The sequence below is a fragment of the Typopeltis vanoorti genome, chromosome 16, assembly GCF_054136105.1.
Source record: "Typopeltis vanoorti isolate ZY-2024b chromosome 16, IOZ_Tvanoo_1.0, whole genome shotgun sequence".
Taxonomy (NCBI): domain Eukaryota; kingdom Metazoa; phylum Arthropoda; class Arachnida; order Uropygi; family Thelyphonidae; genus Typopeltis; species Typopeltis vanoorti.
This window is the reverse complement of record NC_143564.1, coordinates 70,278,877-70,303,265: the sequence shown is the minus strand read 5'-3', so window position 1 is coordinate 70,303,265 and position 24,389 is coordinate 70,278,877. Positions and strand designations below refer to the sequence as shown.

The window sequence follows — 24,389 nt, the reverse complement described above, 5'->3', positions numbered from 1 at the left end:
CGAGCGATGATAATGAATGATATGATTGCAAGAATGAGCAAAAAAAAAAGATCTGGAATTTGTTGATGTCTGGAGTGTGTTTGAAGGCAAAAGACAGCTGTATGCAACAGATGGGTTGCATCTGAACAAGTCATAAGCGTTTGAAGAAGTTACTGTTTTCTGAACAAGTCGAAGTAATTGGGCTGGGAAACTAAAATTGAAAAGGTTAAGTGTAAGAGGGAGAAACCTATGCAGTGAATGTATATTTGTTGATCCTTTTTCGTGGAATTTGAAGAATAGAGTGGATAAAAATCGACATGGGACTACTGAAATTAGTAGAATGTATATCAGTTCTAAAGCTGGTACAAGAAATAAAGGGAATCTGCAATTTTTGTATACTAATACTAGAAGCATTCGAAATAAGAGGGGGAGAATTTTTGCCATTAGTCAGTGCAATCTCACCAAAAGTTGTAGGCATTAGTGAAACTTGACTGTCAGCAGAAGATGTGGTTACTGGAATTGAATGTGATGGGTACAGTATTTTCAGGAAGGATAGAGAAGATATAATGGGAGTGGGGGGAGGGAGGAGTACTGTTGATGATGAGGTGCAGCCAAAGAACGTAGTATATCAAGAGGACAGACATGTGAATGATAGTTCATTTGAGGCGGTCTGGTGTGAAATAGTGACCAACACAACCAAATATATAGTTGGTTGCTGCTATAGGTCAGGGGATACAGGGGATGATATTGAATCCATGCATCGGCAAATTAGTGCAATGAGTGCAGAGTTAGTGATTATTATGGGGGATTTTAATTATGGATATTAATTGGAAGGAGGAAATATCACATGGCAAAAAGGAAATGGAATTCATACACCTAAGAGATAATTACTTGAAACAGCACATAACTGAAGGGACTTGTGGTCTGAGAGTGTTGGATGTGGTCATAGGTTCAGAGGACATATGCCTAAGCAATGGGTCCTCGTTACCTCCAATTGGTGAGAGCAATCATGTGGTATTGATTTGGGAGGTTGCAAAATTTGTGGATTTCTCTCTTAAGAATGGATATATATATATGGAACTACAGGGTATGTAATTATAACATGCTTCGGAATGAGCTTACAGCCATCCCATGGCAGAACATATTGCAGGGGAAAGATGTTAGCAGTGCATGGGATAAAATCAGCAGGTAGTATCTGAGGAAGGCAATATCAGAACGTATTCCCATGGTCAGGAAGACAAGGTAGCATTAGATGGATGAGTAGTAGTATCAGGCTTGATCTGCTAAAAAAAGAAAATGTTATGGAGAATTTACAAGGAGAAAGGCGATCAGTACACCCGTGAGCAGTACAAGGCTCAAGCTAGGAAGGTTACCGGCTTAGTAAGAAAAGCTAAATCAGATTATGAGAAGACCTTAGCCAAGGAATAATCCCAAAGAGTTCTTCTACTATGTGGCAAGTAAAAGGAAGAATGACTTTTGAAGGATAACCTTAGTGGGTGCTGATGGTATTGAGGTGACCAATTCAGATGTAATAGTAGAGTTACTGAGTAATCACTTTTCAAAAGTCTATCACTCAAGTGAGGATATCTCTGTTAAATAACCAATTGAGAATTGAAGTTAATAAATCAGAGGTACTTAGTATTTTGCAGAATTTAAATGCAAACACTGCTGTAGGTTTAGATGGAATATCAGCTCAGGTGTTGCATGAATGTGCAAAGGAATTGTCAACACCTCTTATTTCATTATTTACGTTAAGTTTGAATTCTGGTATGGTCCCTAGAGAGAGAGTGGAAGGAAGGGAACGTGGTTCCTTTGAATAAAGGTGGCTCTAAGACTGTGGTAGATAATTACAGACCAAACACCATCTTGGGAGTGGTGGTAAAAGTATTGGCCTCTTACTTGGTTATTTAACTTAAGCTTGAACTCTGGTATGGTCCCTAGGGAGTGGAAGGCAAAGTTCCCTTGAATGAAGGTGGCTCTAAGACTGCCGTAGTTTAATTACAGACCATCTCGGGAGTAGTGGTAAAAGTATTGGAAAAGTTGGTTAAGGACAGAATTCAAGAATGGGTGGATCTGAATATGATACTCTGTAGGGCCAACATGGTTTTGTTAAAGGTCGATCCTGCCTTAGCAATTGATTAACTTTTTTATAATAGAATGACATCTGAGTTGGACAAGGGAAATGGCTGCACAGTGATACTACAGGATACTGCATGGAATACTGTTGCGCAAATTAGAGCAGATGGGGATGGGCTCATGGAGAGATACTAGAAAGTAGTGTATGGAGGAGCAGAGTCCAGGATGAGGTAGGTGACCATGGGTGTGTGCCTCAGGGCTCTGTGCTTGGGCCGTTATTGTTTACTTTGTACATAAGTGATATAGGCAATGGCTTGAAGGGAGATATTCAGTTGTTTGCTGATGATGCAAAGTTGGGTAGCACAATAAAAAATCAAGCTGATGTTGAGAGTTTGCAGGATGATTTAAATAAGCTGGTAAAATGGGCAAAAGATCATTTCAATGTGGAAAAGTGTAAAGTTATGCATTTTGGGATTAAAAGATTACCAGCTGTGTACCACATTGATGGAACAGCAGTACTCCAAGAGATTGATGAGACTTGGGGGTGTTGGTGGTTAGGGAGATGAAGTTCAGAGGGCACATTGCTAAGGTGTCCAGGATTGCACATAGGATTACTTGGTTATTGAAGAACACACTAACATCCAGAGATAAAGAGGTTATTATTCCCCTTTATATGGCATTGGTACTTCCACATTTGGATTACTGTGCTCAAGTCCGGTCACCTGGATTCCTTGGAGAGGGTTCAGAGGAGAGTGACTAATTTTTGGTGAGTGATGTAAAAAATGCTCTCCACATTGATAGATTGAAAGCTTGTGGATTGCAGAGGTTGGTTGATAGGCGGAGAAGAGGGGATATGATAGAAATATTTAAATTACTAAAAGGTTTTTATAAGATTGATGCAGGGGAAATATTCAACTGTGTGATAGTGATGGAAGAACAAGAGGTCATCCCTAGAAATTAAGGAAAAGTGTGGTTAACAAGGGTGTGAGAATTAGATTTTTTGCTTGGAGGGTGGTAAGTGGGTGGAATGCATTGCCTGACTAAGTTGTGAGTTCTTCATCTGTAAATGAATTCAAGAAGTGATATGATAGATATTGTTTTGATAGTTTGGTTCTCTTGCGATGAGTCTACTGACTTCATGGAGATACCCGTAATAATAATAATCTACAGGTGCCCCCCCCCCACACATTTCTCAGGTTAGGGACCATAGCAACCAGAAATCAGCAAAAAGCAAAACCTAGCCTTTATTGATCTTGCAGATGCATTTTGGTCACTGAAAAACATAACACAGTATATATTACTTGTGAATGTGTGTGAAAGCTAAATAACACACTAGGATATACAAAAGTATAGTAAAATGAACACAATGAATGCAAGTCAATTGAGAGAAGTGGTGCACAAAAGGTCAGTAATATATGGTGAAAGAGTGAGCTACTCAGCAAGTATAAGGATCATGATTATATTTGAAAGGGGTGAAAGAGCAAAATGGCGAAAAGTGGGGGAGCTGCTGTATTTGCTAAGCTTTTCTCCGTAGAGAGATGAGCTGTGATAAGTTAACCGGACTATTTTGTGTAGTTTTCATATATTCCACTTATTCCTTTCTACCTCTGCTAAGTGATGCCCATAAAATCACACTGCCAGATTGGGGGCACTACTGATAATTTTACAATAGCTTTCCTGGTTCTCTCACTAGATCTAGAACTAAATTTTCTTTCTTTTCATTACATACTGTTTCCATTAGCTGATCCTTTCTTCCAATCTGTTTTGCCATAATTAAAATCATTCATGATTACTTTATTCAAGAAGGTACATTGAGAATTACAAGTAATGGCAAGTATTACTTAAACAGGAGTTGAACCTAACTAGATCAGGAATATGAATGATAAGAATGGTAGAACAGGTCATACAGGCAATGCGATGAGGTGGGGCTTTTTGGTGATAGAGGCCATCTGGACCCAGTATATTGTTCTATTGTTTAGACCAGGGACCACAGGAGGAGTACTTTGAAGTGCATTGACATTTTAGCATAAATGACACATGGACAATCATTTTGTATGATTTAAACAATGTAAGTATAGATTGGAAGGAGAAAGAACCAAGAGGAGGTAGAGAAAATTTATAGAGCTTCTGAAGGATATAACTTAGATAATACTTGATGGAAAGGATGGTTGCTGTAAATCTGGATTTAATAAGGCTTTGTAGGATGTGTCCATCCTCAGAAGCTATGATAATGAGGTGTTCATTATGAATCCATTCAATGAGAAAATGTATCATGCAGCTCTGATTGACAATGGCTAGACATGTTGATAGCTTTGTCAAAAAGGGGGAAGGTACATATAACAGCAAGAAAAGATGTCATTTTAATTTCTTATAGTTTTTACTTTAAATTTACAGGGAATCAAAACTAGATAGAACATCTGTGGGTAGTTTGCACTTGGGGAATTTGTATTTAAATGTAATATTTTAGTATAGTTTGTTAGTATTCTTTGGGTAGTGTATTTAAATAATGGTGGCAGCTGCAGTTCAATATGTGTGTGTATATATATATATATATATCTATGTATGTGTGTATATTGCTTATTGCCAAGTCCTCCACCATTTAAGAATTACATTTTATACATCATACTACGGGATTTTGTGGTATACAGTACTTGTGGCATGTGTACATCCTCGCAGTTAGAAATGTGGCAGGTGAGAGACCAGAAAGTACATGTCTGTAAAATATAAAAAATACCAAGAACTTTGTGATTTAGAAATTAGGATAATGGACATTATTATTATTATTATTCGTGACACCTCCAAGGAGTCTGAAGACTCATCGCAAGAGGACACCCACTGTAAAACTCGCCATCTCCACTATTATACCAAACTTCTACTATCAAGCATCTACACCAATGCCATCTACTGCCCACAACCACCACAGCTAGTATTTTTTGTCTGTAAATTGCATGTGTTCTGAAGGGCTGATTTGTCTGTATGTGGAATGAAAAACCCGAGTTTCCGGGAGAAAAAATCCTGATACTTCCATATGAGATCAGCTAACTCACCTTCAATTGAAAAAGTCCATATAAAGATTCCTCCCATCATGACGGTAATCGAACTTAGGCCTTTTCTAATTGAAGGGCGCAACGTACCATCGTTCTTCCAATTGCACTACCGAGGTGCTAACAACAACATTATATCAAAAATGGATTAATACTGAGAGACAACTAGTGTGATTGAGTATAGTTGGTTTGAAAGATGGTGTTGATTAGGAAGATTAGGTAATTAAGAGTAGGTAGCTTGCAGAGAGAGGGGGGTGGGCACTGAAAGAAGTGGAATGTATGAAAAACGAGTTAAGAAGAGAATAGGAGACTGGAAACAGGGGAATTGTATTTATTTATTTTTATGTTGAGCCCATACACGAGAGGTTGTAGATCAATCTATATTATGTTAGTACCATGTATGGGTTGGGAAAGAAGGTACTTGTTGACATTAGATTTGAATGACTGTAGATTGTATTCCCTAGGGAACATAATATAGCGGTTGCAGGGACGAAGGAGGAGGAGGAGCTTAGTACTAAGTGGGGGAATTATTGATGCTATTTCGGATGAACATTTTCCATGGAAATATTTGTAGAAGACACATAGTGCAGAGACCAGTCGTCTGTGTGAAAGTGGGGGAGGGGAGTGAGTTGGTAAGAGATGGGTCATTAATAAGTCTGAATTGCTCTCCTCTGTATGGTGTTGAGCAATTTGAGGGAGCTTTTGGGGACCCACACCCCATATGTGGGAACAGTATTCGATGGTTGGGCAGATTTGTAGAAGGTTAATAGCTGTTTAGGGGTGAAGTAACGTCTTGAGCAAAAGAGAAATCCTAGTTTTTTTAGAAGCTGAGGATGCAATGGTTATGTGTTTATGCCAGGAGAGGCTTGATGTTAGAGTAATTCCAAGAAGAGAAATTTCAGATTGTCTGGAAATTTGGGTATTGTCAAAAATAATACTGGGAGAAACTGGTTCTTTTTTTTTTATGAGAAATGAGACAGTGTTGGGTTTTATTTGCATTGAAATTGATTAGGTTATCTGAACCCTGTTGGAGGATGGCTTGGAGGTCTGAATTAAGGGCAGTGGTGGTTGCTGATCTGTAGGTTGAGGCGAGTTGTCTGGAGTAAGGTTTATCAAAAGAAAGGGAGAGGAGTGCAACGTGCTGTCATCTGCAAAACTGTATTGGGTTGGAGGTTGGAGGTAATTGGGTTGAAGATAGACCAAAGGATGGTAGCCTGCTTAGTAAGCCCTTGTGCCAGTCCTTGTCAAACGTCTTGGAAATATCAAGTCCAATCACTTGAGATTCATCGAGCTTCTCCATGGCATTTGACCAGAGATGGGTGACGTGAGCAGATCTCCTATTGATCGGCAGCGACAGAATCCATACTGGTGGTCATTTATTACACAGGTAGCTTCAAGGTAGTGTAGGAGTTGGGAATTGATGATTTTTTCCATTACTTTAGACAGGACTGAGGTGAGCGAGATGGGATGGTAGTGACTTGTTGCCCTTTTTTGGGCAAAAAGTCACTGCCAGGAATGAGAGGAGGGTGAGGCAGTGCAGGAACCAGGGATCGAGAGATGACAGGTAATTGGGAAAATATGGAGCGAAAGTGTCAGAGGAGATAGGGTGAGGGATGCAGGTGAGCAAGAAGGGAACAGAGTGGAAAGAGGTGTGGAGATTCCATGATCTGTGGTGTGCAAGATAGAATTCCAGAGGAGTGTTTGCCTGGAGGAACGATAGTGACTATGGCAATTAAGCAAGGTGAAAGAGTGGATGAGATCATGATGATGGGTACCAATGACTTGAGAGGTGGTGAGAGATCTGAGGTTTATGCTTGAGGAATTTCTAAATCATGAAGTTCTTCCTATTTTCTATATTGAAGAAGACCAAGAGGGGAAAGATAGCGTATTGCCCAGGTATGATAATGCAGAGCTACCAAGAGGAGCATCAATAATGAATAGTATAATAGCCAGAATGTGTTAAAACAGAGGCTTAGATTATGTGGATGCTAAGAGAGCATTTGAGGACAGATAGGAATTGTATACAAGAGATGGCTTTCATTTGAATGAGGAAGGACATAGTCATTTGGAGAGAACGTTGTTCTCTGAATAAGTCAATGTATCGATGCAGGGAAACTAGAATTATCAGAGTGGATGGTAGCAGGGTTAGCCTCTTGTGAGAATAGTCAGTTGGGAGAAGAGAGAATACATCATTACACAATGCTAAATCCAGTGGAGTCTGGAGAGAATAACGATAGCTATAGAAATAGTGACAATGCATTGATTATTCTTTATACTAATGCCATGAGTATCTGGAATAAAGAATATGAATTAGTGGTGCTGATTGCCTCAGCCTGTCCAAAGATTATTGGGATCACTGAGACAAGGTTGAATGATGACTAACAGGAATAGAAGTAGCAGGGTATAGCATTTTTTGGCTGGATAAGAAGGGCAAATGTGGAATACTGCTTATGATAAATGGTGAGTTGTGTCCTCTCAGAGTGGAGAATTTGGAGGGCAATGGCGCAAATGGTTTTTAGAGCATATGGTGTGAGGTGGAAGTGGGCAGTACTGGATATTTAGTGGAATGTTGCTATAAACCAGTGAGCATAAAGAGTGAAGAGCAGGAGATGTTTAGACTGTTGAGCTTGGCCAATGCAAAATGAAAATGATTGTTATGGGAGATTTTAACCACAGCAGTATAAATTGGGAAGAGGAAACTATATGTAGTAATAGTAAGGGAATGAAATTTCTGGAATTCTTGAGGGACAAATGTCTTAGGCAACATATTAGAAGGAACACGAGGTTCAAGGGTTTTGGTCATGCCATCAGAAGATCTGATTATAACTGAGATGGCACCTCTTTCCCCAGTTGGAGAGAGTGTGAGAGTGACCATGTGGTTTTGACTTGGAAGATGAATAGACATGCAGGAGTATCATAGAGAAAGGAATGTATGTGGAATTATAAGGCATGTGATTATAATAATCCTAGAAATTAGCTTGAGGAAGTTCCATGGATGGATGAATTGGGTGAGATAATCACTACTTGGGAACTGGTGAAGGCATATTTATTAGCAGCAATGGCAAATTCTCGAGTGAAAAAGAGAACACCATTTGGTGTAAAGTGAATGACAAACAATATCAATATATATATATATGGGTATGAGTGTGTGTGGTTGTGTGTGTATATATATATGGGTATGAGTGTGTGTGGTTGTGTGTGTATATATATATGGGTATGAGTGTGTGTGGCTGTGTGTGTATATATATATGGGTATGAGTGTGTGTGGTTGTGTGTGTATATATATATGGGTATGAGTGTGTGTGTGTGTGTATATATATATGGGTATGAGTGTGTGTGTGTGTGTGTGTATATATATATGGGTATGAGTGTGTGTGTGTGTGTATATATATATGGGTATGAGTGTGTGTGTGTGTGTGTATATATATATATATGGGTATGAGTGTGTGTGTGTGTGTATATATATATGGGTATGAGTGTGTGTGTGTGTGTATATATATGGGTATGAGTGTGTGTGTGTGTGTGTGTGTGTATATATATATGGGTATGAGTGTGTGTGTATATATATATATATGGGCATGAGTGTGTGTGTATATATATATATATGGGTATGAGTGTGTGTGTGTATATATATATATATATGGGTATGAGTGTGTGTGTATATATATATATATATGGGTATGAGTGTGTGTGTATATATATATATATATATATGGGTATGAGTGTGTGTGTGTATATATATATATATATATATGGGTATGAGTGTGTGTGTATATATATATATATGGGTATGAGTGTGTGTGTGTATATATATATATATATATATGGGTATGAGTGTGTGTGTATATATATATATATATATATGGGTATGAGTGTGTGTGTATATATATATATATATATATGGGTATGAGTGTGTGTGTATATATATATATATATGGGTATGAGTGTGTGTGTGTGTATATATATGGGTATGAGTGTGTGTGTGTGTATATATGGGTATGAGTGTGTGTGTGTGTATATATGGGTATGAGTGTGTGTGTGTGTATATATGGGTATGAGTGTGTGTGTTTATATATGGGTATGAGTGTGTGTGTGTATATATATGGGTATGAGTGTGTGTGTGTATATATATGGGTATGAGTGTGTGTGTGTATATATATGGGTATGAGTGTGTGTGTGTATATATATGGGTATGAGTGTGTGTGTGTATATATATGGGTATGAGTGTGTGTGTGTGTATATATATGGGGATGAGTGTGTGTGTGTGTATATATGGGTATGAGTGTGTGTGTGTATATACAGGGTGTTCGGGATAAATTTGACAGTTTCGTAAGGAAAAAGAAAATCTTCTTTGTATCTATTAAATTTAATGAATTGACAAAAAAAACATTACAGGCAGAGTTAATTACAATACTATCAGCAAGATTTACTCAAAATAACCACCATTAGCATCGATCACAGCTTCAATTCTGCTTCGGAACCTCGAACAAGCTGATGCTACAGTCTCCCTGGGAAGGGCCGCAAAAACTGTTTTAATTTTATCCATTAACTGGGCTTTTGTATTACTGGCTGTGCGATTGGTGTCTTTTTCAACTGCGCCCCATACAAAATAATCCATGGGGTTAAGGTCTGGGGAGTTTGGAGGCCAAACATTTGGACTGGTGAAGTCGTAGAAATTTTCAGACAACCATTTTTGACTTTTCCCAGAGGTGTGGCAAGGGGCCGAATCCTGCTGCCATACATACGGCCTACCATTGGCTACCCTTGTTATCCAGGGCTTGACTACAGTTAGCAACTCCACGAACAAAGCCCGAATTCCAATGCCAGGGTTCTTCAACACCTGTTCCTGCAGATTTGCGAGGAATTCTGCTGTACGAACGCAATCAGATCGTCTGCTAGGGATCTTTCTTCTTGCTACATCCTCGTAGTCACCATTGCAAGTCTCTAGTTCATGCCTGATTGTTTTTACTGTATTCAGGGAGCATTGGGCAGCAGTCGTAATATCCTTATTTTGATGGCGGGCACGAATCATCATGATAGAAGTTATTCTCTTCCATGATTCAGGTGGGTTCCAGCTATCCATCCTTTCTGACATCTTGTATATGAATGAAGAAGGGTCCAAACTTTTAAATGAAGAGAAGTGTGTGTTAATACATGTAACTTACGGAAAAATATAATTAATTATAAATATGTCAAATTTATCCCAAACACCCTGTATATATATATATGGGTATGAGTGTATGTATATATATATATGGGTATATGTGTGTGTATATATATATATATATGGGTATGAGTGTGTGTGTGTGTGTGTGTATATATATGGGTATGAGTGTGTGTGTGTGTATATATATGGGTATGAGTGTGTGTGTATATATATATATGGGTATGAGTGTGTGTGTGTGTATATATATATATGAGTGTGTGTGTGTATATATATATGGGTATGAGTGTGTGTGTGTATATATATATATATGGGTATGAGTGTGTGTGTGTGTGTGTGTGTGTGTGTATATATATGGGTATGAGTGTGTGTGTGTGTGTATATATATATATATATATGGGTATGAGTGTGTGTGTGTATATACAGGGTGTTCGGGATAAATTTGACATATTTATAATTAATTATATTTTTCCGTAAGTTACATGTATTAACACACACTTCTCTTCATTTAAAAGGTTGGACCCTTCTTCATTCATATACAAGATGTCAGAAAGGATGGATAGCTGGAACCCACCTGAATCATGGAAGAGAATAACTTGTATCATGATGATTCGTGCCGGCCATCAAAATAAGGATATTTCGACTGCTGCCCAATGCTCCCTGAATACAGAAAAAACAATCAGGCATGAACTAGAGACTTGCAATGGTGACTACGAGGATGTAGCAAGAAGAAAGATCCCTAGCAGACGATCTGATTGCGTTCGTACAGCAGAATTCCTCGCAAATCTGCAGGAACAGGTGTTGAAGATCCCTGGCATTGGAATTCGGGCTTTGTCACGTGAAATGAATGTTGCAGCCTCTACTATGAAGCTTGCACTCAATGAAGACCTCCGCTACTACTCATACAAGCGCCGCAAAGGTCAGCTGCTTACAGAAAAGGCCCGTGAAAAACGTTTGATAAACGCGAAGAAACTTCTAAGCAAAGTGAAACATCCTGCGGAACCACAAACAATCTGGTTCTTTTCCGATGAGAAAAACTTTTGCCAGGATCAAAAACACAACACGCAGAATAACAGATGGCTTGCATACAGTACAAAGGACATTCCTCGTGTAATGCAGACTAAATTTCCCCAAACTGTGATGGTTTTCGGATGTGTATCCTCTGAAGGCAATGTGATGCCTCCGCATTTTTTCCAAGAGGGCCTCAGGTTGACTTCAGATGGCTACGTGGAGTTGCTAAACACTGTAGTCAAGCCCTGGATAACAAGGGTAGCCAATGGTAGGCCGTATGTATGGCAGCAGGATTCGGCCCCTTGCCACACCTCTGGGAAAAGTCAAAAATGGTTGTCTGAAAATTTCTACGACTTCACCAGTCCAAATGTTTGGCCTCCAAACTCCCCAGACCTTAACCCCATGGATTATTTTGTATGGGGCGCAGTTGAAAAAGACACCAATCGCACTTCCAGTAATACAAAAGCCCAGTTAATGGATAAAATTAAAACAATTTTTGCGGCCCTTCCCAGGGAGACTGTAGCATCAGCTTGTTCGAGGTTCCGAAGCAGGATTGAAGCTGTGATTGATGCTAATGGTGGTTATTTTGAGTAAATCTTGTTGATAGTATTGTAATTAACTCTGCCTGTAATGTTTTTTGTCAATTCATTAAATTTAATAGATACAAAGAAGATTTTCTTTTTCCTTACGAAACTGTCAAATTTATCCCGAACACCCTGTATATATATGGGTATGAGTGTGTGTATATATATATGGGTATGAGTGTGTGTGTGTGTGTGTGTGTGTATATATATATAGGTATGAGTGTGTGTGTGTGTGTGTGTGTGTGTGTGTATATATATAGGTATGAGTGTGTGTGTGTGTGTGTGTGTGTGTGTATATATATATGGGTATGAGTGTGTGTGTGTGTGTATATATATATGGGTATGGGTGTGTGTGTGTATATGTGTGTGTGTGTGTGTGTGTGTGTGTGTGTGTGTGTATGGGTGTGTGTGTGTGTGTGTGTATGTATGGGTGTGTGTGTTTGTGTATGTGTATGGGTGTGTGTGTGTATATATATGTGTATAGGTGTGTGTGTGTGTATATATATGTGTATGGGTGTGTGTGTGTATATATATGTGTATGGGTGTGTGTGTGTATATATATGTGTGTGTGTGTGTATATATATGTGTATGGGTGTGTGTGTGTGTATATATATGTGTATGGGTGTGTGTGTGTGTATATATACGTGTATGGGTGTGTGTGTGTGTATATATATATATGTGTGTGTGTGTGTGTGTGTGTGTGTATATGTGTATGGGTGTGTGTGTGTGTGTGTATATGTGTATGGGTGTGTGTGTGTGTGTATATGTGTATGGGTGTGTGTGTGTGTGTATGTTTATATATATATATGGGTGTATGTGTGTGTGTGTATATGTGTGTGTGTGTGTGTGTGTGTGGGTATATATGTGTGTGTGTGTGTGTGTGTGTGTATGTGTGTGTGTGTGTGTGTGTATATGTGTGTGTGTGTGTGTGTATATGTGTGTGTGTGTGTGTGTATATATGTGTGTGTGTGTATATATGTGTGTGTGTGTATATATGTGTGTGTGTGTATATATATGTGTATGGGTGTGTGTGTGTATATATGTGTATGGGTGTGGTTGTGTGTGTGTGTATGGGTGTGTGTGTGTGTGTGTGTATGTTTATATATATATGTGTGTGTGTGTGTATATATATATGTGTATATAAATTGTGTGTGTATATATACAGGGTGTTCGGGATAAATTTGACAGTTTCGTAAGGAAAAAGAAAATCTTCTTTGTATCTATTAAATTTAATGAATTGACAAAAAAACATTACAGGCAGAGTTAATTACAATACTATCAACAAGATTTACTCAAAATAACCACCATTAGCATCGATCACAGCTTCAATTCTGCTTCGGAACCTCGAACAAGCTGATGCTACAGTCTCCCTGGGAAGGGCCGCAAAAACTGTTTTAATTTTATCCATTAACTGGGCTTTTGTATTACTGGAAGTGCGACTGGTGTCTTTTTCAACTGCGCCCCATACAAAATAATCCATGGGGTTAAGGTCTGGGGAGTTTGGAGGCCAAACATTTGGACTGGTGAAGTCGTAGAAATTTTCAGACAACCATTTTTGACTTTTCCCAGAGGTGTGGCAAGGGGCCGAATCCTGCTGCCAATACATACGGCCTACCATTGGCTACCCTTGTTATCCAGGGCTTGACTACAGTTAGCAACTCCACGAACAAAACCCGAATTCCAATGCCAGGGTTCTTCAACACCTGTTCCTGCAGATTTGCGAGGAATTCTGCTGTACGAACGCAATCAGATCGTCTGCTAGGGATCTTTCTTCTTGCTACATCCTCGTAGTCACCATTGCAAGTCTCTAGTTCATGCCTGATTGTTTTTACTGTATTCAGGGAGCATTGGGCAGCAGTCGTAATATCCTTATTTTGATGGCGGGCACGAATCATCATGATACAAGTTATTCTCTTCCATGATTCAGGTGGGTTCCAGCTATCCATCCTTTCTGACATCTTGTATATGAATGAAGAAGGGTCCAAACTTTTAAATGAAGAGAAGTGTGTGTTAATACATGTAACTTACGGAAAAATATAATTAATTATAAATATGTCAAATTTATCCCGAACACCCTGTATACATGTACAGGGTGTTCGGGATAAATTTGACATATTTATAATTAATTATATTTTCCGTAAGCTACATGTATTAACACACACTTCTCTTCATTTAAAAGTTTGGACCCTTCTTCATTCATATACAAGATGTCAGAAAGGATGGATAGCTGGAACCCACCTGAATCATGGAAGAGAATAACTTGTATCATGATGATTCGTGCCCGCCATCAAAATAAGGATATTACGACTGCTGCCCAATGCTCCCTGAATACAGTAAAAACAATCAGGCATGAACTAGAGACTTGCAATGGTGACTACGAGGATGTAGCAAGAAGAAAGATCCCTAGCAGACGATCTGATTGCGTTCGTACAGAAGAATTCCTCGCAAATCTGCAGGAACAGGTGTTGAAGAACCCTGGCATTGGAATTCGGGCTTTGTTCGTGGAGTTGCTAACTGTAGTCAAGCCCTGGATAACAAGGGTAGCCAATGGTAGGCCGTATGTATGGCAGCAGGATTCGGCCCCTTGCCACACCTCTGGGAAAAGTCAAAAATGGTTGTCTGAAAATTTCTGCGACTTCACCAGTCCAAATGTTTGGCCTCCAAACTCCCCAGACCTTAACCCCATGGATTATTTTGTATGGGGCGCAGTTGAAAAAGACACCAATCGCACTTCCAGTAATACAAAAGCCAAGTTAATGGATAAAATTAAAACAGTTTTTGCGGCCCTTCCCAGGGAGACTGGAGCATCAGCTTGTTCGAGGTTCCGAAGCAGAATTGAAGCTGTGATCGATGCTAATGGTGGTTATTTTGAGTAAATCTTGTTGATAGTATTGTAATTAACTCTGCCTGTAATGTTTTTTTGTCAATTCATTAAATTTAATAGATACAAAGAAGATTTTCTTTTTCCTTACGAAACTGTCAAATTTATCCCGAACACCCTGTATATGTGTGTGTATATACAGGGTGTTCGGGATAAATTTGACATATTTATAATTAATTATATTTTTCCGTAAGTTACATGTATTAACACACACTTCTCTTCATTTAAAAGTTTGGACCCTTCTTCATTCATGTACAAGATGTCAGAAAGGATGGATAGCTGGAACCCACCTGAATCATGGAAGAGAATAACTTGTATCATGATGATTCGTGCCCGCCATCAAAATAAGGATATTACGACTGCTGCCCAATGCTCCCTGAATACAGTAAACACAATCAGGCATGAACTAGAGACTTGCAATGGTGACTACGAGGATGTAGCAAGAAAGATCCCTAGCAGACGATCTGATTGCGTTCGTACAGCAGAATTCCTCGCAAATCTGCAGGAACAGGTGTTGAAGAACCCTGGCATTGGAATTCGGGCTTTGTTCGTGGAGTTGCTAACTGTAGTCAAGCCCTGGATAACGAGGGTAGCCAATGGTAGGCCGTATGTATGGCAGCAGGATTCGGCCCCTTGCCACACCTCTGGGAAAAGTCAAAAATGGTTGTCTGAAAATTTCTACGACTTCACCAGTCCAAATGTTTGGCCTCCAAACTCCCCAGACCTTAACCCCATGGATTATTTTGTATGGGGCGCAGTTGAAAAAGACACCAATCGCACTTCCAGTAATACAAAAGCCCAGTTAATGGATAAAATTAAAACAGTTTTTGCGGCCCTTCCCAGGGAGACTGTAGCATCAGCTTGTTCGAGGTTCCGAAGCAGAATTGAAGCTGTGATCGATGCTAATGGTGGTTATTTTGAGTAAATCTTGTTGATAGTATTGTAATTAACTCTGCCTGTAATGTTTTTTTGTCAATTCATTAAATTTAATAGATACAAAGAAGATTTTCTTTTTCCTTACGAAACTGTCAAATTTATCCCGAACACCCTGTATATGTGTATGGCTGTGTGTGTGTGTATATATATGTGTATGGCTGTGTGTGTGTGTATATATATGTGTATGGCTGTGTGTGTGTGTATATATATGTGTATGGCTGTGTGTGTGTGTATATATATGTGTATGGCTGTGTGTGTGTGTATATATATGTGTATGGCTGTGTGTGTGTGTATATATATATGTGTATGGCTGTGTGTGTGTGTGTGTATATATATATGTGTATGGCTGTGTGTGTGTGTCTATATATATATATGTGTATGGCTGTGTGTGTGTGTGTATATATATATGTGTATGGCTGTGTGTGTGTGTGTATATATATATGTGTATGGCTGTGTGTGTGTGTGTATATATATATGTGTATGGCTGTGTGTGTGTGTATATATATATATATGTGTATGGCTGTGTGTGTGTATATATATGTGTATGGCTGTGTGTGTGAGTATATACAGGGTGTTCGGGATAAATTTGACATATTTATAATTAATTATATTTTTCCGTAAGTTACATGTATTAACACACACTTCTCTTCATTTAAAAGTTTGGACCCTTCTTCATTCATATACAAGATGTCAGAAAGGATGGATAGCTGGAACCCACCTGAATCATGGAAGAGAATAACTTGTATCATGATGATTCGTGCCCGCCATCAAAATAAGGATATTACGACTGCTGCCCAATGCTCCCTGAATACAGTAAAAACAATCAGGCATGAACTAAAGACTTGCAATGGTGACTACGAGGATGTAACAAGAAGAAAGATCCCTAGCAGACGATCTGATTGCGTTCGTACAGCAGAATTCCTCGCAAATCTGCAGGAACAGGTGTTGAAGAACCCTGGCATTGGAATTCGGGCTTTGTTCGTGGAGTTGCTAACTGTAGTCAAGCCCTGGATAACAAGGGTAGCCAATGGTAGGCCGTATGTATGGCAGCAGGATTCGGCCCCTTGCTACACCTCTGGGAAAAGTCAAAAATGGTTGTCTGAAAATTTCTACGACTTCACCAGTCCAAATGTTTGGTTTCCAAACTCCCCAGACCTTAACCCCATGGATTATTTTGTATGGGGCGCAGTTGAAAAAGACACCAATCGCACTTCCAGTAATACAAAAGCCCAGTTAGTGGATAAAATTAAAACAGTTTTTGCAGCCCTTCCCAGGGAGACTGTAGCATCAGCTTGTTCGAGGTTCCGAAGCAGAATTGAAGCTGTGATTGATGCTAATGGTGGTTATTTTGAGTAAATCTTGTTGATAGTATTGTAATTAACTCTGCCTGTAATGTTTTTTTGTCAATTCATTAAATTTAATAGATACAAAGAAGATTTTCTTTTTCCTTACGAAACTGTCAAATTTATCCCGAACACCCTGTATATGTGTATGGGTGTGCGTGCGTGTGTGTATTTGTGTATGGGTGTGTGTGTGTGTGTGTATATATATGTGTATGGGTGTGTGTGTGTGTGTGTGTATGTGTATGGGTGTGTGTGCGTGTATATATGTGTATGGGTGTGTGTGCGTGTATATATGTGTATGGGTGTGTGTGCGTGTATATATGTGTATGGGTGTGTGTGTATATGTATGTGTATGGGTGTGTGTGTGTATATATATATGTGTATGGGTGTGCATGTGTGTATGGGTGTGTGTGTATGTGTATGGGTGTGCATGTGTGTGTGTCTATATGTGTGTGGGTGTGCATGTGTGTGTGTCTATATGTGTGTGGGTGTGCATGTGTGTGTATGTCTATATGTGTGTGGGTGTGCATGTGTGTGTGTGTCTATATGTGTGTGGGTGTGCATGTGTGTGTGTCTATCTGTGTGTATGGGTGTGGGTGTGTGTGTCTATATGTGTGTATGGGTGTGGGTGTGTGTTTATACATATGGGTGTGGGTGTGTGTTTATATATGTGTGTGTGGGTGTGTGTTTATATATGTGTGTATGGGTGTGTGTTTATATATGTGTGTGTGGGTGTGGGTGTTTATATATGTGTATGGGTGTGGGTGTTTATATATGTGTGTGTGGGTGGGTGTTTATGTGTGTGTGTGTGTTTATATGTGTGTATGGGGGTGTGTGTGTGTGTTTATATGTGTGTATGGGGTGTGTGTGTGTTTATGTGTGTGTATGGGTGTGTGTGTGTGTGTTTATATGGGTGTGTATGTGTGTGTTTATATATGTGTGTATGGGGGTGTGTGTGTTTATATATGTGTGTATGGGGGGGGGTGTTTATATATGTGTGTATGGGGGGGGGGTGTTTATATATGTGTGTATGGGGGTGTGTGTGTTTATATATGTGTGTATGGGGGGTCTGTGTGTTTATATATGTGTGTATGGGGGTGTGTGTGTTTATATATGTGTGTGTATGGGGGTGTGTGTGTTTATATATGTGTGTATGCGTGTGTGTGTGTTTATATATGAGTGTATGGGGGTGTGTGTGTTTATATATGAGTGTATGGGGGTGTGTGTTTATATATGAGTGTATGGGGGTGTGTGTGTTTATATATGTGTGTATGCGTGTGTGTGTGTTTATATATGAGTGTATGGGGGTGTGTGTGTTTATATATGAGTGTATGGGGGTGTGTGTGTTTATATATGAGTGTATGGGGGTGTGTGTGTTTATATATGTGTGTGTGTGTGTGTGTGTGTTTATATATGTGTGTGTGTGTGTGTGTTTATAAATGTGTGTATGGGGTGTGTTTGTGTGTGTTTATATGTGTGTGTATGGGGGGTGTGTGTGTGTTTATATATGTGTGTATGGGGTGTGTTTGTGTGTGTTTATATGTGTGTGTATGGGTGTGTGTGTGTGTGTGTGTTTATATATGTGTGTATGTTTATATATATGTGTATGGGTGTGTGTGTGTGCATATATATATGTGTATGTGTGTGTGTATATGTATGAGTATGGGTGTATGTGTGTGTGTATATGTATGAGTATGGGTGTATGTGTGTGTGCATATGTATGAGTATGGGTGTATGTGTGTGTGTATATGTATGAGTATGGGTGTATGTGTGTGTATATGTATGAGTATGGGTGTATGTGTGTGTGTGTATATGTATGAGTATGGGTGTATGTGTGTGTTTGTGTATGTATGAGTATGGGTGTATGTGTGTGTGTGTGTATATGTATGAGTATGGGTGTGTGTGTGTGTATGAGTATGGGTGTATGTGTGTGTGTGTGTATATGTATGAGTATGGGTGTGTGTGTGTATGTGTGTATATATATATATATGTATGTGTATGGGTGTATGTGTGTGTATATATATATATGTATGTGTATGGGTGTATGTGTGTGTGTATATGTATGAGTATGGGTGTATGTGTGTGTATATGTATGAGTATGGGTGTATGTGTGTGCATATGTATGAGTATGGGTGTGTGTGTATGTGTATATATATATATATATGTATGGGTGTATGTGTGTGTGTATATGTATGAGTATGGGTGTATGTGTGTGTGTATATGTATGAGTATGGGTGTATGTGTGTGTGTATATGTATGAGTATGGGTGTATGTGTGTGTGTATATGTATGAGTATGGGTGTATGTGTGTGTGTGTATATGTATGAGTATGGGTGTATGTATGTGTGTGTATATGTATGAGTATGGGTGTATGTATGTGTGTGTATATGTATGAGTATGGGTGTGTGTATATGTATGAGTATGGGTGTATGTGTGTGTGTGTGTATATGTATGAGTATGGGTGTATGTGTGTGTGTGTGTATATGTATGAGTATGGGTGTATGTGTGTGTGTGTGTATATATATGAGTATGGGTGTGTGTGTATGTGTATATATATGTATATATATGTATGGGTGTATGTGTGTGTGTATATGTATGAGTATGGGTGTATGTGTGTGTGTATATGTATGAGTATGGGTGTGTGTGTGTGCGTGTGTATATGTATGAGTATGGGTGTGTGTGTGCGTGTGTATATGTATGAGTATGGGTGTGTGTGTGCGTGTGTATATGTATGAGTATGGGTGTGTGTGTGCGTGTGTATATGTATGAGTATGAGTGTGTGTGTGCGTGTGTATATGTATGAGTGTGTGTGTGCGTGTGTATATGTATGAGTGTGCGTGTGTATATGTATGAGTGTGTGTGTGCGTGTGTATATGTATGAGTGTGTGTGCGTGTGTATATGTATGAGTGTGTGTGTGCGTGTGTATATGTATGAGTATGGGTGCGTGTGTATATGTATGAGTATGGGTGCGTGTGTATATGTATGAGTATGGGTGTGTGTGCGTGTGTATATGTATGAGTATGGGTGTATGTGTATGAGTATGGGTGTATGTGTATGAGTATGGGTGTATATGTATGAGTATGGGTGTATATGTATGAGTATGGGTGTATATGTATGAGTATGGGTGTATATGTATGAGTTTGGGTGTATGTGCGTGTGTATATGTATGAGTGTGTGTGTGTGTGTGTGTGTGTGTGTATATGTATGAGTGTGTGTGTATATATATGTGTATTGGTGTGTGTGTGTGTATATATGTCAAAGGGTGTGTGTGTGTTTATATATATGTGTATGGGTGTGTGTGTGTGTTTATATGTGAGTGTATGTATATGTGTGCATGTATATTTATGTATAACTAACCTAGACAAGCATTGCTAACCACCATCCTTATCTTAACAGATTAAATGGATTCTAATCTGTGATTGTAGATAGATATGATGATTGTGATTTGTAGGTAGATATGAGTTGGGAGATTTCTTGTTGATTAAGAATTACAGAAACCATACCGGTTGTTGACTTGGCAGGTTACCAGTTAATCACATTGGAGTGAATGGTTTATTCACTGCTCATTTTGGCATGTTTTGTAGAATTGTTTTTAACTTGGCAGACAAAACTTGTGAACTATATGACATCATTGCTTGACCTCATTACCAATCAGCACATAAAATAAGCAAATGGCACCAAATATTTGAGCAAGAATACAAAAAAAAAAATATATTTAAAATGTTGTGTGCTTAAGGTTATTTACATCTGTAATATGAATATCAGTGAATCAGATTGCATATCGGATCCCAATGTTTTTCCACTTGTGTACTCCTTTTAAACCCATTTCTATAAATTTTACCCCTTGTTTTTAAAATAGCTTTTTAAATATGGACATTTATTGTTCCATAACGAACGTTTTGCATTTTGTTTACTTGTTTTTCTGCCATTACTGATTATTTTTCATAACCCCTGAATGGCCAGCATGTACTCCTGGGGGTACGCATACCTCCGTTTTGGAACCGATGCTCTAAAGGATCGATATATGCCAAAGTGATGACAATTTATCACTTACACTTTGAATGTTATGTTTAAAATTTGGATTACTAGTGTATTTATTAATTTTCTTCCTATCCTCCCTTTCCTTAAGAAAATATTGCCTATATCCCACATATATGTATACTTGCTTAGTCAATTTGAATTTTATTTTGATTACGTACAGGGTTGTTAGACATCACAGTATGGTCAAACTCACAAAAGTTTGGCATCCAATATCCTGCAACCCCAACATTAACATAATATATCCTCCAATTGCAAATATTAAAACTTTAAATTATTAGAAATTTAGACATTGGATATGTCTGGTACCCCATTGCTGCTGCTGTTCACATTAGTAACATTTGTTATTGGTAGTAGACTGTATATGCATATTTTTTGTGACATCAGGAAAATATGATAGAAGATGATTTTCAAAAAAAAAGAAAAGAAATATTGCAGAAATCTTTGGTATTTTTCATTAGCTACTGAAAGTGAAATACTATAGCAACTGAGTATGCAAAACATTTCACTGTAATTTTTGTATTGATGAGTTTCATAATTCTTGCTTTTGTTTTGTAACTTGGATAACATTGACTCTAGGTGCCAACTTTAAATAAGTTTAAGTGTATATGTAGATATTAGCTAAATTGCTGAATAAGCTTTTTTTTTTCTTCTTCATAATGTAAACTGCCTATGACTAAGACCTTATTTGAAAGAGTTTATTTTAACTTTCATGGCTTTAGTCCCAGTCCACCAGAGGGATCAAGTTCAAGAAATGTGTCTAAACTGATGACACTGTCACAGAAAATTAGTTATTCTCCTGGCTTCCTTGTTCACAGTGCCTTGGCATTATCAGTTTTAGTTAAACCTTTGTGGACTTGGAGATGGAGAGCAGGTGAGTTTTAAAACAAGAAAGCTATTTTTTTAAGATGTTTTTCCATATTTGTATGTGTTATATCATTTAAAATTTAAATGTTACTTAAATATTAATGCATTGCTTTTTTCATGCATGAAAATTCCCTTACTAACTTATTAATTTTCACCTGCTATAAATTCTGCATCATTCCAATTTTTATGTTTTTATATATTGTGAAGGTATTATTTTCTTTATATTATACTATTATCTATATAATTTTAAGTAGAATAACTAATGAAAAAATGCATATAAAAAAAATTATAAGATCAGGGCCATCGCCAGATTAGATTGAGCCCTGAGACAAACAATTAAATATCGCCCCTGATGGATTATAAAACAAAATTATAAGAAATCTTCAATTGCTATTTTGTTTTTATTACAAGGAAAACATTAATGCAAAATAATTACATAATAATAATATTAAATGTTTGCTCTATGGGGATATCTCACAATAAAACTGTTTATAAGCTTTATTTAAATTAAGGGGATATTAAATCCCACATTGTTTTAAAACCGAATAAGAAACTCAAAGATTAGAATCAGAGAGTTTCATGCTGAATATAGTATAATAAACTATAAAAGTATCGGCGACTACTAGCGTGAGCTAATGCAAGTAGTCCAAGTACTTAGTACAAACTCGGGCAACTCGCAGCAAAGGTGGTAAAGTTCTGATCGCTATTCTTGGTATTTTCCATAATGTAAAACATTTCCTAGGAAATGTGTGCTGTTATTACATTATGGTGGGAGGTCACTACCCAGACTGGTTTCAGCCTTTATTGAGGCTTCGACAGTGAGTAGCTAGACCAAATTAATACCAAAGGGTAGCGAAAAGAAGTTATATACTCTGCTATACAAGTTGTCAAAAAGGTGCACCCATTAAGTTACTTAAATATAAAGAGCCAATAGGCTTCATTTCGGCGATATAAACATTATTTAAATGAAGGGAATACTAAATCCCACATTGTTTTAAAACCGAATAAGAAACTCAAAGATTGGAATTGGAGAGTTTCTTAATATCCTCTTAATTTAAATAATGTTTATATCACCGAAATGAAGCCTATTGGCTCTTTATATTTAAGTAACTTAATGGGTGCACCTTTTTGACAACTCGTAAAGCAGAGTATATATGTTCTTTACGCTATACCCTTTGGTGTTAATTTGGTCTAGCTACTTACTGACGAAGCGTCAATAAAGGCTGAAACCAGTCTGGGTAGTGACCTCCCACCATAATGTAATAACAGCATACATTTCCTAGGAAATGTGTTTTACATTATGGGAAAATACCAAGAATAGCAATCAGAACCTTACTACCTTTGCTGTGAGTTGCCTGAGTTCGTACTACTTACTTGGACTACTTGCATTAGCTCACGCTAGTAGTCGCCGATACTTTTATAGTTTATTATACTATATTCGGCATGAAACTCTCTGATTCCAATCTTTGAGTTTCTTATTCGGTTTTAAAACAATGTGGGATTTAATATCCCCTTAATTTAAATAATGTTTATATCGCCGAAATGAAGCCTATTGGGTCTTTATATTTAAGCGTTTATAAGCTGTTCTAAATTTAAATTATAAGCTATGTCCACCTCTGTCGATATAGTTGCTAGACCAACCAATCTTTCTTGGGTCATTGCTGTTCGCAAATAATTTTTAATCAGTTTAAGTTTGGAAAAACTTCCTTCCACACTTGCTACTCTAACAGGAATTGTTAACAATATCCTTAGGGCAGTGGTTACGTTGGGATAAATTTCTATAAGATTTTGGTTATATATGATAAAATTTGGTGAGGACCACTTTTCTCTTGTATTATTTCTGAGAGAATTTTTAATTCTTCAAATAAATCTATTGCATTTACATCAGATGTTTTGCCCTGTTCAAAACAATTTCCAAGTCTACAATGTTTTAATATTTCATCTGAACTCCAGTTATGTAAATTATTTATATTATATAAAAATCAAAATCGCCTATTGTGTGATCTCAGCTGTTCAAATCTATTTTGTAAACTATTTAGTGCTGTATCAATTAAGATGTTAAAAACATTAACTTCGAAAAAATTTTCTGGGGTTGCTTGCGGCTTATCATGGCTCTCATAGGAAAACATTTCTCTTTTCCTTATTATTATTCTTACATGAGGAAATTCCAGTGGTACATCAAGTTTTTCTGCAATTTCAGCTAAAGTTGTTTTCATTTGTTGAAATCCGTTTTTCCTATTATCGGTTAAAAATTTCAGGATGGTGTCAAACTGCTCTAAGGCATGGCAAGTATTAAAATTTACTCTTTGCAACATTTTACTCACTGGGTTTGTTAATGATAGAATGTCATACCAAATAATTATGCTGCAAATAAATTAGAACGAAGTGATTTTTTCAACAAGGTCATGAGCAGTGTATTTTGTTTCATTTCTGGTTGAACCTGTTGATTGAGGATTTTCGTATATT

General features: G+C 37.9%; 1 protein-coding gene across 1 annotated transcript in view; it reads left to right on the top strand.

Annotated features, from left to right (window-relative positions):
• LOC150098111 (cytosolic carboxypeptidase 1-like) overlaps positions 1-24,389 on the top strand; it is a 551,906-nt gene that overhangs the window by 40,890 nt on the left and 486,627 nt on the right. The window contains exon 2 of the mRNA XM_090406686.1: positions 21,779-21,930. Coding sequence (XP_090262812.1) covers positions 21,779-21,930 — 152 coding nt within the window. The remainder of the gene's footprint in view (positions 1-21,778; positions 21,931-24,389) is intronic.